Source organism: Rhagoletis zephyria, unplaced genomic scaffold (assembly GCF_001687245.7).
Source record: "Rhagoletis zephyria isolate East Lansing unplaced genomic scaffold, Rhagoletis_zephyria_1.1 Rzeph_scaffold_06071, whole genome shotgun sequence".
NCBI lineage: Eukaryota > Metazoa > Arthropoda > Insecta > Diptera > Tephritidae > Rhagoletis > Rhagoletis zephyria.
Window position 1 is genome coordinate 935 of NW_016163154.1, and position 14610 is coordinate 15544.

Genomic DNA, 14610 nt, shown 5'->3' on the forward strand with positions numbered 1-14610 from the left:
GTGCTATGTGCTTCTCCAAAAACTTTCGGCTTAACCTAGTTACCTTCACCTTGCCTTCTTCGGTGCTAATTTACCCGTGAAGACTATTCTGCTTTGATTAATGATTGTTCTCCGATAAGCTGTGATGAATCAAAGCTTTGCCATGGTCATAAACGTGACAAGAATTCGTTCTGTAAGCGGTTCCATGGCGCCAAAAAGCCCTTCGAATTTCTAACACGATTGCGTTTGTGACTAATTGTGTCAATAGTTTTATTATACCTACATAGTCATTCGAAATCGAATTCATTGAGCCATTTGATATGCATGCGACTTTTTTACACTCGGACGCTTTCATTTTTCGTTCATTCATTACCATATCGTGGATTTTTTCAAGTGTTTCGTTCGAGTAGCAGTGCGAAGTTCAAAAAGTAGCGAACTTACTGATCCAGTCTGGTATAAAAAAAAATATTATCCGAATTACTCTCTGGCCGAATTTGCCTTTACAGAGTTCTCTGCTTTTAGGTCTTTGTTTTTGCTATCAAAAAAGTAAGTATTTTTTACTTATACCTTACCCGTACTTTATTTAAAAATATGTATGTATATGTATGTATATAAAATTAATACTTAAACAAAAAAAAATACTTGTAGTAGAAAAAGGCCACCACGCTAAACCTTACATTCCGAGTTTAGTACAAAAAAACAATACTAAATCTAGCATCAGAAAGCTTAAGCTGGTCATACTGCGCGCAAGTTATAAAAACACAGAGGGCGTTAGAGCAAAACAACTCACGTTTGCAGGTGCCATCGCTGCCATCGTGTGGCACTCGACAAGTTTCCGGTGGCGAGTTTTTGTCATCCGACGCTGAACGTTCATCATCGCTATTTGTTTGAGAGGCGACTGTTGTTGTGGTCGTAGTTTTTATTGTCGGCTGGTGTTCATCTGCTGACGTTGGCATCGTTGCAGTGGGAAGAATATGATTATCATTTTGATTTGTATCTTCGAAGACTGGGCGAGTGCAGCAAAGCTAAAGATCCACATTTACGTAAATATGAAAGTTTACAAACCATATCTGTATTATATTAGCCATTAAAACTTACAATCGGGTAGTTGTCGTGAGTCACACGATTATAGCAAATATTGCGTAGCGCCTTCGAATATCTGGTCGCTTGATCTACAGACAGTTTTTCGTACAATCTCAAGACTTCCTGGCAGTATTTCAATGAGACGCACATACCCCAATCGCCAAGTGGCGTTTGGCAAGCGTTATTTGTTGGCACTAAAAATCCGTGTATACATACATATGTAAGTACTTTCGTAACTAAAACCATAGGCTAAACATCTGAAAGTTCCCCACCTTGATAGGCCATCCAACGATGCGCAGTTGTTTCACATATAACAACAATTAGCACGATTGCATATTTTATGGTCCACATTGTTGTTGTTTTTTTTTGTGTTGCTGCCTTTCTTCCCTTTAAATTCGTCAGCGATTTATGATAAACAAATGCAATCGATTCACAATTTACTGGACCGTAACCGCGCTGGGTACTATACTTGCGGAAAACCGGAGCTATACTAAACCTTGATTAGGCACAAACTATTCTAGAGTCACACTAATGAAAAATTTTGCACTCAGTATGCCTGATTGACTTTGTATTAGCAAATGCAGCGGAAAATTATTATTTGTAGATTTGTTAAAAACGAAAAACCCATACGTTTGGACTTCACCAAATTGCATTTCTCTCAGCGCATCTTCATGAATTCAAAAAAAATAAAAAATAAAAATACACTAGCAACAATATCAGTAGTTAATATTTAATTCGAGTATGTAATTGCAATTGACTTAGTACGAGTGAATTCTGATTAAATAAATTTTATAGGTTCGCTACACTAAGCATGTAAATATTCCGTTATTGTTTAATGAAGTTTTATATACACACATACATACATACATACGTATAGGAGTGACGTTGAAATGGCCCACTGATGACCAACCTTCTGGCGTGCGTGCCGACCACTACTAGCCGCGCAACATCAGGTCTGGGTTTTCTTAATAAGTTGTGCGTTCTCTCAGGGTTGTAGCTGGGCCAAATGAGTTTGCATATACGACACCTGCCGCCGCTATATACCACCTTTGATCCCATTTCTGAATATGTTTCCAATTAGACGGTGTGTTCCAATACTCGATCGAGACCAACCCTCTGGCTTACTTTTCTGCAGCCTCATTTCCGAGAGTTTTGTAATGACCATTGACCCAAGCTAAATCTAGATCGAACTAACTATTTAAGGCGTTTAAAAGAGTCCTACACTCCCTGATCAGTTTCGACTATGTTTTAAAAGATGTCAGGGTTTTAATGGCCTCCTGCCTATCCCGAAAAAGTGGCGACACGCTCGCTGTGACGTAAACCTTTAGCTATAGCGAATACTTGTGCCTGGAAAGCACTTCGAAAATCGGGCAGATGGATTTGATCTCCACGACTTTGCTTCCATTTTGGAGCCATCGGTATACAGTTGCTCTCGACGAGAGAATGACACCGAAAGGCCTGTGAAATTCTACTTCAGCTCGTATGTAATCGATAACCAGGTCTCATCTGGGCGGCAGTTAAAAAATTTTACTACAATGACCGATAGCTCATTCTTTCCATGTATCAAATTTTCTAAGTCTTTTGGATTAAGACGCCTGTTTCTCGGCAGGGATGAAGTATTGAATTAATCTTTCAGTTTATATTTATAATCGGCTTTGACGCGATTTTTATATTGGTCAAGGTGGAATCTGATTTGCCTTTGTTGATAGCGATCCCTTTTTAAAATTAGAAATAAAAGTGAAATCTATGTAAAATAAACTGCCAAGCCATTTTCAATTGATTTCAGCTTAAATATGACATATTTCATTCTCTAGTACTATAATGTTGGATGTAGCTCATCGACTGATTTGATCACATATGTGCATACATACATACATATATATATATGTATAACTTAATGCATTCACACACAAGTAATAACTATAAGATACATTGCTTATAAATTGTGTTTTGTTTTGATTATTGCCGCTAATGTTGTTGCTGTTATTGCAAACGATTGCAGCAGCAAGCACATCAGTAGTTCTCCTAGAAAGCTAGGTAATCTCAAGCAATCTCAAATTAATATATGAACATGTATGAATGTTGACAAACACACTTACAAACGTATCGTCTTGATCAATGTTAAAGCTGAAAATTTTGCGAAAGTCGCAAAAAAGTGTCACTGCCGGAAAAAAGTGTTTTCAAGTCCTTCAAATCGTTTATACCGGTGATGGGCAGATTTTTTCCCCTTAAGGCAGTCAAAGAGTCAGCAAGTGCTACGCAAGAGGTGAAGCAGTTCTCGGGGTAAAAGGGATTTTATTACGCTCCTGGGAGCCACTTTGCCCAACTCTGGTTTATAAAATGTATTTATATAAAGACTTTTATTATTTTACCTTTCGATACTTATTTTTGGCATATTCATAGTCGACTCTAATTTTAGTTATAGCTTTTTAAGGTAATTGAGCTCATTTGTAACCAAGATTTTGAGCAGCATTGTAAGACACTTTAGATTTAAAAGATTTTCAAATGATATGGACAAAACTTTAAAAGCCAAATAAGATATGGGGGCACGTTGTTTTATGCTGTATATATACCTTGCAATACGTTAAGTTTTTTCTTACACACACTGTCACAACTAGCAAATAATTCAGAACCCGTTGCCAGGTTTGCTTGGAACCCACTGCAACACTAAACCTGTGTTCGTAATATTTCATTTTTTGGGTCCGGACGGCCTTGCTTACGTCTTTCTTCCAGACACGGTACTCAGAAAACAAGTCATCTGTTCTAAACCGTTTCCACATATTATATTTACATAAAAGTTACTTAATCTTTTATGAATAAGGCTATTAGAATCTAAGATGAACCCATCTCTTAATATAAAGACAAAATGTGATAAAACTTCTACTTAAAAACAGATTTTTATTACATACTTTAAATTCCAAAATATTTTTTTACATTAAACGCATTAATACCAATTTTACTCATCTTAAACTCATCGTTAAGTCATGTGACTACGAATCCACGGTAAATAGGAAGCCACACGTGTGTAAACTCCTGGAAATCCAGCTCGTGCGCATTCGTAACCGTAAGAAACCAAGCCAAGTATGTAATAATGATAAGCGCCATTCTCCAGCTAAGTTGTGGGTAATGAGAGCAAATCACAAACAGCAAGTACTTATCATATGTATGTATGTATGTATGAACATTTATTGAAAAGTAAAAAATGAATACGACAATGACTAAATAAATAAATACATTCGAATAAAACACTAATAAAATTTGGTAATGGCAAGGAACTTTCAAGCATGTGAATCACTTATATGTAGGTGTATATACATATGAACACATACAGGCATTGGGGTCTAACAAGCAACACGATTTAAAAATATAAAAATAAACTTCAAATTAAATGTTTATAATTACCATCGGCATCATCAGTGGCCCACCGGAATCCCCCTGACAAGCATCCACATAAGAATTGCCAGCGCAGATGAACTGAATTAGGGGAAAAACGTATTAAACAATTTTCAAAAAAAAAAAACGATTCATGGTAATTTAGTTTAAATTTAAGAAAGATGGGTGCATGCATGGAACCTATCGACCTATCTCGGCAGAGGGTTCGAAAAAGCCCCATCTCACAGTTTGGTTGAAGAAGGAATTTTATGGTCTTATTCATAAAAAATAAAATAGATTTATAGAGCTCTATAAAGTAACATTTTCATACAAATTTTCGATTGATAAATCAGTTATAGTCTTTTCTATTTTTTTATGTATTTCGGTGTTAATTTTTAAAGTTTTTATAAGCAATTACATTTTTAAGCAATCTTTTATTTAAAGCTCATTTTCTCTTTAAGTATTTGACGAAAGTTGATGAAATTTTTTTTTGTAAGCGAAGTGACATTACATTGGAGCTTTAAAAACAAAATAATTTTATAATTTAGAAATTTATTTTTTTTTAATTAAAACATTTTAAATATTCAAGTTGCATTAAAAATATGTTCTCAACGAGTTTTTTCCATTTCGTTTATATTTTTGAAAACTGCATTTATTGAAGAAGATATTTCTAAAAAAAAACATTTTGTTGGATAATTTCTGTTTATTACTTACAGCAATATTTGTCACAGCGCGCACGCATCGTTGACCATGCACGCTCACCGCCTATGGTAATTTACCGTCATTCAGCTTAAGGCAAAAATTGATTCCGGTTAATCATGGATATCTTACGAACCAATTTAAAAATTAAAAACCAATTAAAATTTATAAGTAACGGCAAATGAAAGCCAATGAAATTCTCCATAAACCGTATATATGTACATCACTTTCCGATAGGGCTTATAGTTTCTGACAAATTAATTAATCATTCCAGCTTTTTTTATTTTTTAATGAAAAAATGTAAAAAACACATCAAACTTAACCAGAAGAAAAATTTAAAAAATTACAGGTTCTGTGCCAAATTTTTGCATTTTTACTAAAGCCTGTTCTGTTACAAAAAAAAAATCACGTTACTGATGAAGAAAATCGATGAATAAATCCGAAATAATGAGTGGTCAAATAAAAATGCGCAAGATTATTTGTATGAAAATTTAGCACGCAAGAATGTTCCTCATACGCCACGTACACCTAAGTATATTTCCAAGTTCTGAGATAGGGCATTCTTGACCGGCTGTCGAGATAGGTCGATCTTACACTCAGCCGTCGAAATACAGGGGTAGGCACTCGAAGTGCTACCAATTAAAAATGCTATTTTGTCTATTTTTTTTTAACATCGTTCATCATAAAAACAGCTCAAATTAAAAACAAAAAACAAGTAATTTTTAAGAAAAAAACAAAACCGACTTCAATTCTCATATAAAAATTTAAAATTATCGTTAATCTCTTCATGATCTAATTATGGGGTTTAAACCAAATTAGAATGGGACCAACTGTGAGGTAACACCTTTCCTTTAAAAAAATAATTATAGAAATCGGTTAACGTGGTCCAAAGTTATGCGGTAACATACATAAAAACAAAAAAAAAATATTCCAACGAATTGATAACCTTCTCCTTTTTGTAAAGTCGCTTAAAAATTGTATTACTGTTCGATGTAATCACCTTTGTAACCTTGAGCATGAAAACAATTCGGTAAAAAATCATTGGGCGTTTCAATAAGACTCAGAATTATCGCGTAAAGTTCGCGAAATCCAGCGTTTTTTAGAAAAAAAAAACTTCCCAGCTTCATTTCTTTGCTACAATGGCCACCATATTCACCGGACTTAAAAAATCATTATTGAGGCAAAAGCATCAACTAACAAATACTTATGAGAGAGTCAACGCCCTGAAGATTGCTCTTTCTGCCACCATTGGGACAAAATACCACCACACCACATTTGTGCAGCCTGCGCAAGATTCCCGAACAGACTCGATGCTATTATCCGCGCTAATGATGGCTACTTCGAACCTTAATACACTTTTATTAAAATTTTAAAAGTTTTTCATGATGAAATTACGTTTTTTAGAAAAGTATACAAAACTGTACCATTTTTAATTTGTAACATTGCGATCGCCCACCCCTGTACATATATATGTATTAGACATAATAGGTCTGTTCGATGAGTGCACTAACAATGTAGAACAGTGCAGCGCTGGACAACGTCTGACAATTAGCGCACAAAAATACATTCCTTTGGTGCAAGGAAAACTCTGATCGAACGCTTTTTGCTGCACTAGAGTACTCTCCAGTGCGTTCAGCGAACTGGCCTATTTTATTTAAAGCGAAAAAGAAGAATAAATGCATATAACTAGTATGTATTTGTAAAACTCACCCTATCAGTAAATGCAATATGTTGAAACACAGAACTATAGGACTGTTCACAAGACTGCTGGTTCACAATGGGCACTTGAACGTCACGCAAAACATTTGAACTTGGACCCTGAAACTTAACTGCACCCCAGCCAGCAACAAATGGGTTCATGCCCACAAAATTCTGTTCGAAGCGTTCTCCATCAGGCAAGCAAATTGGGCCAATATATGCTGTGAAAATAAATAAAAGATAGGTAAATGTTTTAAATTTTTATCTTACTATGGAACGCAGCTATATTAGGTTACCGCACTATAAGAAAAAAAATGGTTGTTTACCCAAGCGAATCATAAACTTCGATGTGCTTTTAATAGCACGCACAAAAAAGTTTTATCGAAAATTTGGGGTAATTCCAGCGTTGGGCCTCTTGGAAATATGTAACTCTAAATATGGCGTTTTCCTACATAAAAGTTTTATCTGAAACCCTCTTTTAAAGTGAAATATCCTTTTCGATAGACCAATATACATAAGTAAGTAATCTTTTGCGACCGTTTTTAACGCACTTTTCATTCAAATTTCAAAACTTTACGCACGTCTGGACTTAATTCCGTGTTCAAGGTACTATAGGAACCTTATTTCTTTCCATCCTCAGTTTTGTTTTTTCTTAAAACAATTCAGCTTAGCTCGTGGTCTATCGTGATCTGGTCACTGTTGACGCTATTTTATTTTTTTTTAAGTGATATAAATTGTTGGCTTATAAGTTTTCTGCCTAAAATTTTTTACAACAAAATCTATGGAAGAACACATTGCATATGAAGAAGTCTCTTACACATACTTGGTATCCGAGCTTTTTTCTGACAATGCAGCTATCTATAGGGCGTGAGACAGTCTAACATGTAAATAAGTGAAGTATTCCCTTACCTGTATTTGGCGCTGCTGCGCGCAACTTAACCAATCCTATATCATTAACGACATAACGCTCATTATATTGCTCATGCACTATTTTACTTTCAACCGATATATTTATGGCACCCTCTTCGTTAACATTGCCAAGGTCATGTGCACCCAGGCGTACTGTGCTCAGCAAGGCATTGATGCAATGTCCAGAGGTTAAAACATAGCGACTTGAGATTAAGCTACCACCACAAAGGAACTTCAAAGCATCCGGTTTATATTCGTCGCGATAGCCCAAAGCGACGAGCCATGGATAGGCGCCTGAAATGCATGATTAATGTCACAGGAATCATATTTCAACTTGACTTTTTAAAATCAATTTTTTTTTCTTTTTACCTCGACTAGCTTCTGAACCACCAACAACTTTATTTGTATAAGCTGAAGTCAATCCGCAACTTTGCTGCCCTCTCAACGATGGCAAGCGCGTGGGTATATTTACAACTGTGGAATTGACGTTGTTTGGAATTGAAGGTGGCAATACCACAACTGGCCGGTTGGGGTTGGTTGGCAAGATGCCAGTGCCTATTGTACTGCTGGGTACTGGCTGCACGCTCGTTGGAAATATTAGCGCTGGGGTTACTAATTGTGATGGCATACTCGTTGGATTAATTTGTGGCGATGTTTGTATGCCGGCATTCGAATTGAGCGATGAAAATTTAAATGTCAATGTATTTGGTCCACTCTGTTGTTGTGTAGCGACGGGATTGAAAGGGATAGTTTTTGCTGGGCTTTGTAGATTGCGGGTCAGGGCACAACAGACCTGAATTTGTAGAGTTGAAGAAGTGTTTTAAGCTTAAACCGTTTTGTCATTTGAGAGGATTTTTTCAAAAAAAAAAATTTAAGAAACTATTTTTATTCATAAAAAACTCCATTTTTGGAGGTATTTTGAAATATGTCCAGCTCACTTAAATCTTAATATTTTTTCGAAATATTTTGGTGGACTTCTTAAAATATAATAGATTTTATAATTCCAATGGAAAAATAGTACCGATTTTTTTTTTGTATGGGGAGTGATGCAGTCTAATGTAGCATACATATACTTCCGTAATAAACAAACTAATAAAACTATAAACAAAAATAAAATGTCTATTTAAAATTACCACATGCAACATTTTTTTCGAACTTAACTTTGAAAATAACAGAGACAGTGGAACCGTGCTGGAGGAAAAACTCGCTTCGAGGGGGCGATGGATGAGGCAGTGTTTGGCCGGCTTAACAGGCTGCTCAAAATAGAGGTGGTGGTAAACTGAAAGAGGTTCTACAACACAACCGAAAGAGGTTTCAACGAGGGAAAGCCGATCTTGGAGATTGGGTTGAAATTATTGCGCGGCTGTCCCAACTGGTCCTGGTCGGTGCCTTGGCAAACCAGGTAGATAACTCCTCTGCTCCTCTTTGAGTATCAAGTCCACTCCTACCCGGTGAGATCACCCGGCTGAGAGCTCGAATTTGGTGCCTCTTCAATCTACTATCTCCAGTCATAGATATCCATGTTGGTGGCAATTCGCCCAATTATTGCATACAGCCCGCTAGTTCAGTAGAAAACTGTTGAGACAAAGTAACCATGCAATGCTGCAGAGGGTGGATATAAAGGTCAGCCGGAATTGCGGCAACTGGGATGAGCAGATCATGCCGAACGAAAGCCTTAAATTGCATCTGTCCTAAGCCATCGATTATCGATATTTTTATAAAGGAGAGTGCTTACCACACTGCCCCCTCCGGAACTGTGTCTATGGTAAGAGCGGATATACGGAAATGGGGGTATCCTATATTCTTTCAATGATCCATGGTCTTATTCAATAATACACCAAATATATACATTCTACTGTGTTTTCATCTTGAAAATGTGGAAAGTTATTGCTTTTACTAAACGCTTCGCAGAATCTATCAGCGCAATTCTGACAACTGAAACACCAACTCACCCCAGTCCTTCGAAAGACAAAAGTTTTTCGTAAGATAATTATCAGTTTTAGCAGCTATTTTAAAAGCTCTGCTGACGAGGAGGTCTTAGCGTTATTCTGTATGTCTTTTATGAATGAGTTTTCTAAAAATTCAATTTAAAGAAAATGCATACATATTTTTTAAACAATAAAACCTAAAAAATAAAAGAAAATNAAGGTCTTAGCGTTATTCTGTATGTCTTTTATGAATGAGTTTTCTAAAAATTCAATTTAAAGGAAATGCATACATATTTTTTAAACAATAAAACCTAAAAAATAAAAGAAAATTAAATTATAAATATTTAACTAAAAAAGAAAAAATAAGTAAACAAATTTTCTAAAAATTCAATGAAAAAACAAGAAAATCTATTTTTAAAACAAAAAAAATTAAATTAACTAAAAGACAAAAAAAAATAAAATACGACTCTAAATATTTAATGAAATAAAAAAAAATTATATTTAAAACAATAAAATTAAAAAAAGTAAATACATAATCAAATCAAAAAAAAAATAATAAAAATTATAAAAAGAACAAAATATGCCTTGTATATTTACGGATATCTCAAAAATTATTGTGTAGACTGATCCCCACCCGAAAGGTCTGTTCGATCACTAAGCACTTTTCGGGCTGAAGTTTTNAATGATCCATGGTCTTATTCAATAATACACCAAATATATACATTCTACTGTGTTTCCATTTTGAAACTGTGGAAGGTTATTGCTTTTACTAAACGCTTCGCAGAATCTATCAGCGCAATTCTGACAACTGAAACACCAACTCACCCCAGTCCTTCGAAAGACAAAAGTTTTTCGTAAGATAATTATCAGTTTTAGCAGCTATTTTAAAAGCTCTGCTGACGAGGAGGTCTTAGCGTTATTCTGTATGTCTTTTATGAATGAGTTTTCTAAAAATTCAATTTAAAGAAAATGCATACATATTTTTTAAACAATAAAACCTAAAAAATAAAAGAAAATTAAATTATAAATATTTAACTAAAAAAGAAAAAATAAGTAAACAAATTTTCTAAAAATTCAATGAAAAAACAAGAAAATCTATTTTTAAAACAAAAAAAATTAAATTAACTAAAAGACAAAAAAAAATAAAATACGACTCTAAATATTTAATGAAATAAAAAAAAATTATATTTAAAACAATAAAATTAAAAAAAGTAAATACATAATCAAATCAAAAAAAAAATAATAAAAATTATAAAAAGAACAAAATATGCCTTGTATATTTACGGATATCTCAAAAATTATTGTGTAGACTGATCCCCACCCGAAAGGTCTGTTCGATCACTAAGCACTTTTCGGGCTGAAGTTTTTGCTAACACACGCTATCCCGCATTTCTCAGCAATAGCAAAATATGGCTAGCCGTAAGTGGAAAGACTTAAAATCCTCCAGGACATGCAGAAGCATATTAATTCAACGATATTTAACACTCTTACCGCCAGTTTCACGATAGCATTTTAATATGAAAACTTATCTTGATGGTGAAACCGTCTGTTAGTACTTTATTCAAGAATAAATGCCTAAGCCCGTTTTCCTCAGTGTAAGTATTCAATAAAATTATGTGCAATTTTTTTGTGTAAATCGGAGCCCACAAACAAAATTTTGCCACTTTTCTATTTGTTGTTTGTTTTTTTTCGGTTAAAAAATAAATAATAACTGATGTGAAATGTCAATTGAATTAAGAAAGAAAAGTGAAAAAAATATTTTTTTCAAAAAATCCAATTCTTATAAATAACTATGCACCATTTAGCTAACAGTAAGTACTCACCATAAAAGTGTATCCATCAAAGCCGCACACGGAACCGCTAATGAAATTCTGAAAATCGTTGAAATACGACGAAGTTCTCATAGCATCATAATAATCCTGCATTAACTGCGGACATAAATTTATTTGTACACAATTGCCAGGTTGAAAACTTGAATCGACGCAATTTTGTGCTGAGGGAATGTGTGGCAAAATTTCAAAAAAAAAAATAATAAATAGAAAAAAACGAAAAAATAAAAACAAAATTGGGTCAGTTAAAAATTCGTTAAAAAAACGCATACATAAATATTACACAAACACAAAGACATAATAGCAACAAAAAAAAGCATTTAATGCATTTTACTACTGCCATTTACATAGTAAAAAACGAAGCGTAACTAATTGTACAAATGTATTTTTATGGCATAGACAGCAGCATAGTCCAATTAACGCTTAGAATATGGAAGTATAGATAATGGGTATTACCTTTTCGAAAACCATTATTGTTTAATCCGCGAGCATAAATAGTAGACATGTATGTATGTATGTATTTTGCATGTATTATGCATTAGACCTCACCAGAGAAATAGTCCCTCTTAGACCTTCGAGTCTAAGGTATTTTTGCAACACAATTTGAAATTTTTTTTTTTACCCTTATTCGGGGTGCCGCCATTTTACATTTTGCGTCTAATCTTCGGCATTTATCTTAAAGTATGATGTATCGATACTCTTGTATCGTCATTGACCGCAAGTTCCTATAATCCTAACGTCCTAATTTCAGCAAATTAAAGTTCGCCAAAAATCATTAAACTTTTGCTAGGGAAAGTATTTCGATTCGAAGGCAATTTCGATTTTTTTTTTGCCGTACGTAGCGGTCGCCTTCCCACATTTTTCGTCATATCTTTGGCATTTACGGTCGGATTCAAAGGAGAAAATTTCGAAAAAAAAACTTTCGCCGAATGTAGTGGTCGTCTTCTTACATTTTTCGTCAAATCTTCGACATTTGCAGTCGTACCATAAGGTATGATATATCGACGCTCTTGTATTTTTTTTTTTGTTTTTGTTCCAAAGTTCATTTACCTCAGTTCTTATAATCATAACGTACCACCCTAACGTGAGTAAATTAAAGCTCGCCAAAAATCATTAAACTTTTGCTAAGGAAGTATTAAAATTTTTTTTGTCGAACGTTGGAGTCCTCTTTTTACATTTTTCGCCATATCTTCGGCATCTACAGTCGGACGTCACAGGAGACCATTCCGATTTTTTTTTTTTGACGAACGTAGGCTTGTTTTTTTTTTAATTTTTTATTACATCTTCGCCATTTACAGTCGGAACTTAAAGTCCGATTTTGTATACCAATGCTCATTGAACTCAAGTACCCCAATCTAGTACTTGCCCACCAAATCTCAGTTCTTGTCACGCTAATGTTTCGCCCTAATGTCAGTAAAAGAAGTCACCAAAAATCATTAATCTTTTACTTAGGAAGTATTTCGATTATTCCAGTAGAACTATTTTAAAAAATCAGAAAAAATTTAAAATTGCTTTGCAAAATTACCAATTTCTCGCAATAAAAATTTTCAAACCAGAAAAAATCCTGCTCCAAGTTTTTGGGACGCCCTTTAATATAAAAATGGCAATTTTTTATATCCAAAATGTGCGCTTTTTTATTTATTTTAAAATTTTATGCTTTGAATTTTTACTGGTTCACAGAGATTTCAAAATAAATAGATATATGTATGTATGTATGTATATCCATGATTCCCTTAATACTTCATTCAATTCCTACATTACTAATTTATTACTGCGCATAAACTTCAATTCCTACATTCACTTTCGTCGCCTCCTGCGTCGTCTGAGCGAACTGAAAACCATCACTTCTGAGCCAACTGGTCCTGACGACTGCGCGCCATTTTGCACACCAAACGGTAAATTGAAAAATGAATTTGACAATGAAGATCCACTAGCTTGTGGTTGTAAGCTTTCCGCACCGCCATTCGATTGTGTATTAATTGGCGCAAATGTGAGCCGATCAGTCAATTGTCCTGCACTTTGGAGTTGCGTCTGTGATGCCTGACCGAATCTAGTCAGCAGTGCCGCTGCGGTAGTTCCAGTGCCACCCGCCAGTCCACTTAGCCTTGGATCGATACAGGGGCAATAGGCTATTGGTGGCACGCCACCATTCAAGCACGCCAATGGTTGTGCCGGACACGGTTGCAGGGTGGTCACGGTTGGCGGTGTAGGCGAAAACGTCGGAATCGTTGTAGCGGCTGTCGTCGTCGTGATTGTGGTGGACGTTGTGGTGGATGTTGTTGTGGAAGCTGTGGAAGGCGATGTCAATATAGTACCCGGCGCTAGTGTGATAAAGGGAAAATAACCTATAAAATATGGACAAATTCCTTTTATACCAGCCAGATAGTTCAAAAATGGCCAGAAGTAAAGCTTGTAACATAGATCGCTGCTCCAAATCATGCTGATATAATCCAATTTAAACTTTGCGTATGTATCTCATTAGAAAGTTGCTCAAAATATGTGCGTCGTACCTACACGCGTACGCGTTTCGACTACACGCATCGACGTGTTGCAACAAACTGTGGTAACCAAATTTGTCAACTGCCCTACAATGCAGGAGATGGCATGGTTATACGATTGGTAGGTTGGCTGGCTGGCTTGTTCAGCGTCATGGTGTGCAGTAATTTCCAGCTTCATATACTCCAAAAATTATTCTAAATATTAACACATTAGATTTGCATTGTTTTGATTAGAATTGAGGTGAGTTGAATGCATCGTCACTAACACCGATTAATTTCAATTATACATACATATGTACATGCAAACATATTTAATTGCAGACCACTTACTTCATACCATACAGGGCCGTGAGCAATTTGATATAAATATATGAATCACTTTGAAGGCCTAAAAAGTGCTAAATTGATGGTCATCTATAATCTATATAAAAGTATAGTTCTGCTTATTAAAATCTTAATCAATGCAATGACATTGATTCTACAGCTCGAATAGTTCAGGGTCGGTCTAGGAATGAAAGTATATAAAATTTCATCCTAGCTCATACTAAATATTTCTTATATTTTTGATCTAGTAACATGAGCTGGAACAGGACAAAGGTCTTTCGTAAAATAATT

The 14610-nt window shown here is 35.0% G+C and overlaps 3 protein-coding genes across 3 annotated transcripts; all 3 read right to left on the reverse strand.

Annotated features, from left to right (window-relative positions):
• Positions 1–769: 769 nt before the first annotated feature.
• Positions 770–1541, reverse strand: LOC108372830 (uncharacterized; the record flags this gene model as incomplete). The annotated part of the gene is made up of 3 exons (XM_017628611.1): positions 1335–1541; positions 1078–1256; positions 770–1004 (listed from the first exon to the last, which is right to left on the reverse strand). Coding segments are annotated over exons 1-3 (493 nt in total), but the record flags the coding sequence as incomplete, so codon positions are not given.
• Positions 1542–4039: 2498 nt separating this feature from the next.
• On the reverse strand, positions 4040–11572 carry LOC108372831 (venom protease-like). Its single transcript, XM_017628612.1, has 6 exons — positions 11492–11572; positions 8110–8533; positions 7741–8034; positions 6844–7052; positions 4465–4536; positions 4040–4174 (listed from the first exon to the last, which is right to left on the reverse strand). Exons 1-6 carry the CDS (start codon positions 11570–11572, stop codon positions 4040–4042), a joined length of 1215 nt encoding a protein of 404 aa, XP_017484101.1.
• A 1670-nt stretch (positions 11573–13242) lies between these two features.
• Positions 13243–13936, reverse strand: LOC108372832 (endochitinase A-like). Its single transcript, XM_017628614.1, has one exon. It carries the CDS (start codon positions 13934–13936, stop codon positions 13295–13297), a length of 642 nt encoding a protein of 213 aa, XP_017484103.1. The 3' UTR covers positions 13243–13294.
• Between the last annotated feature and the right edge of the window lie 674 nt (positions 13937–14610).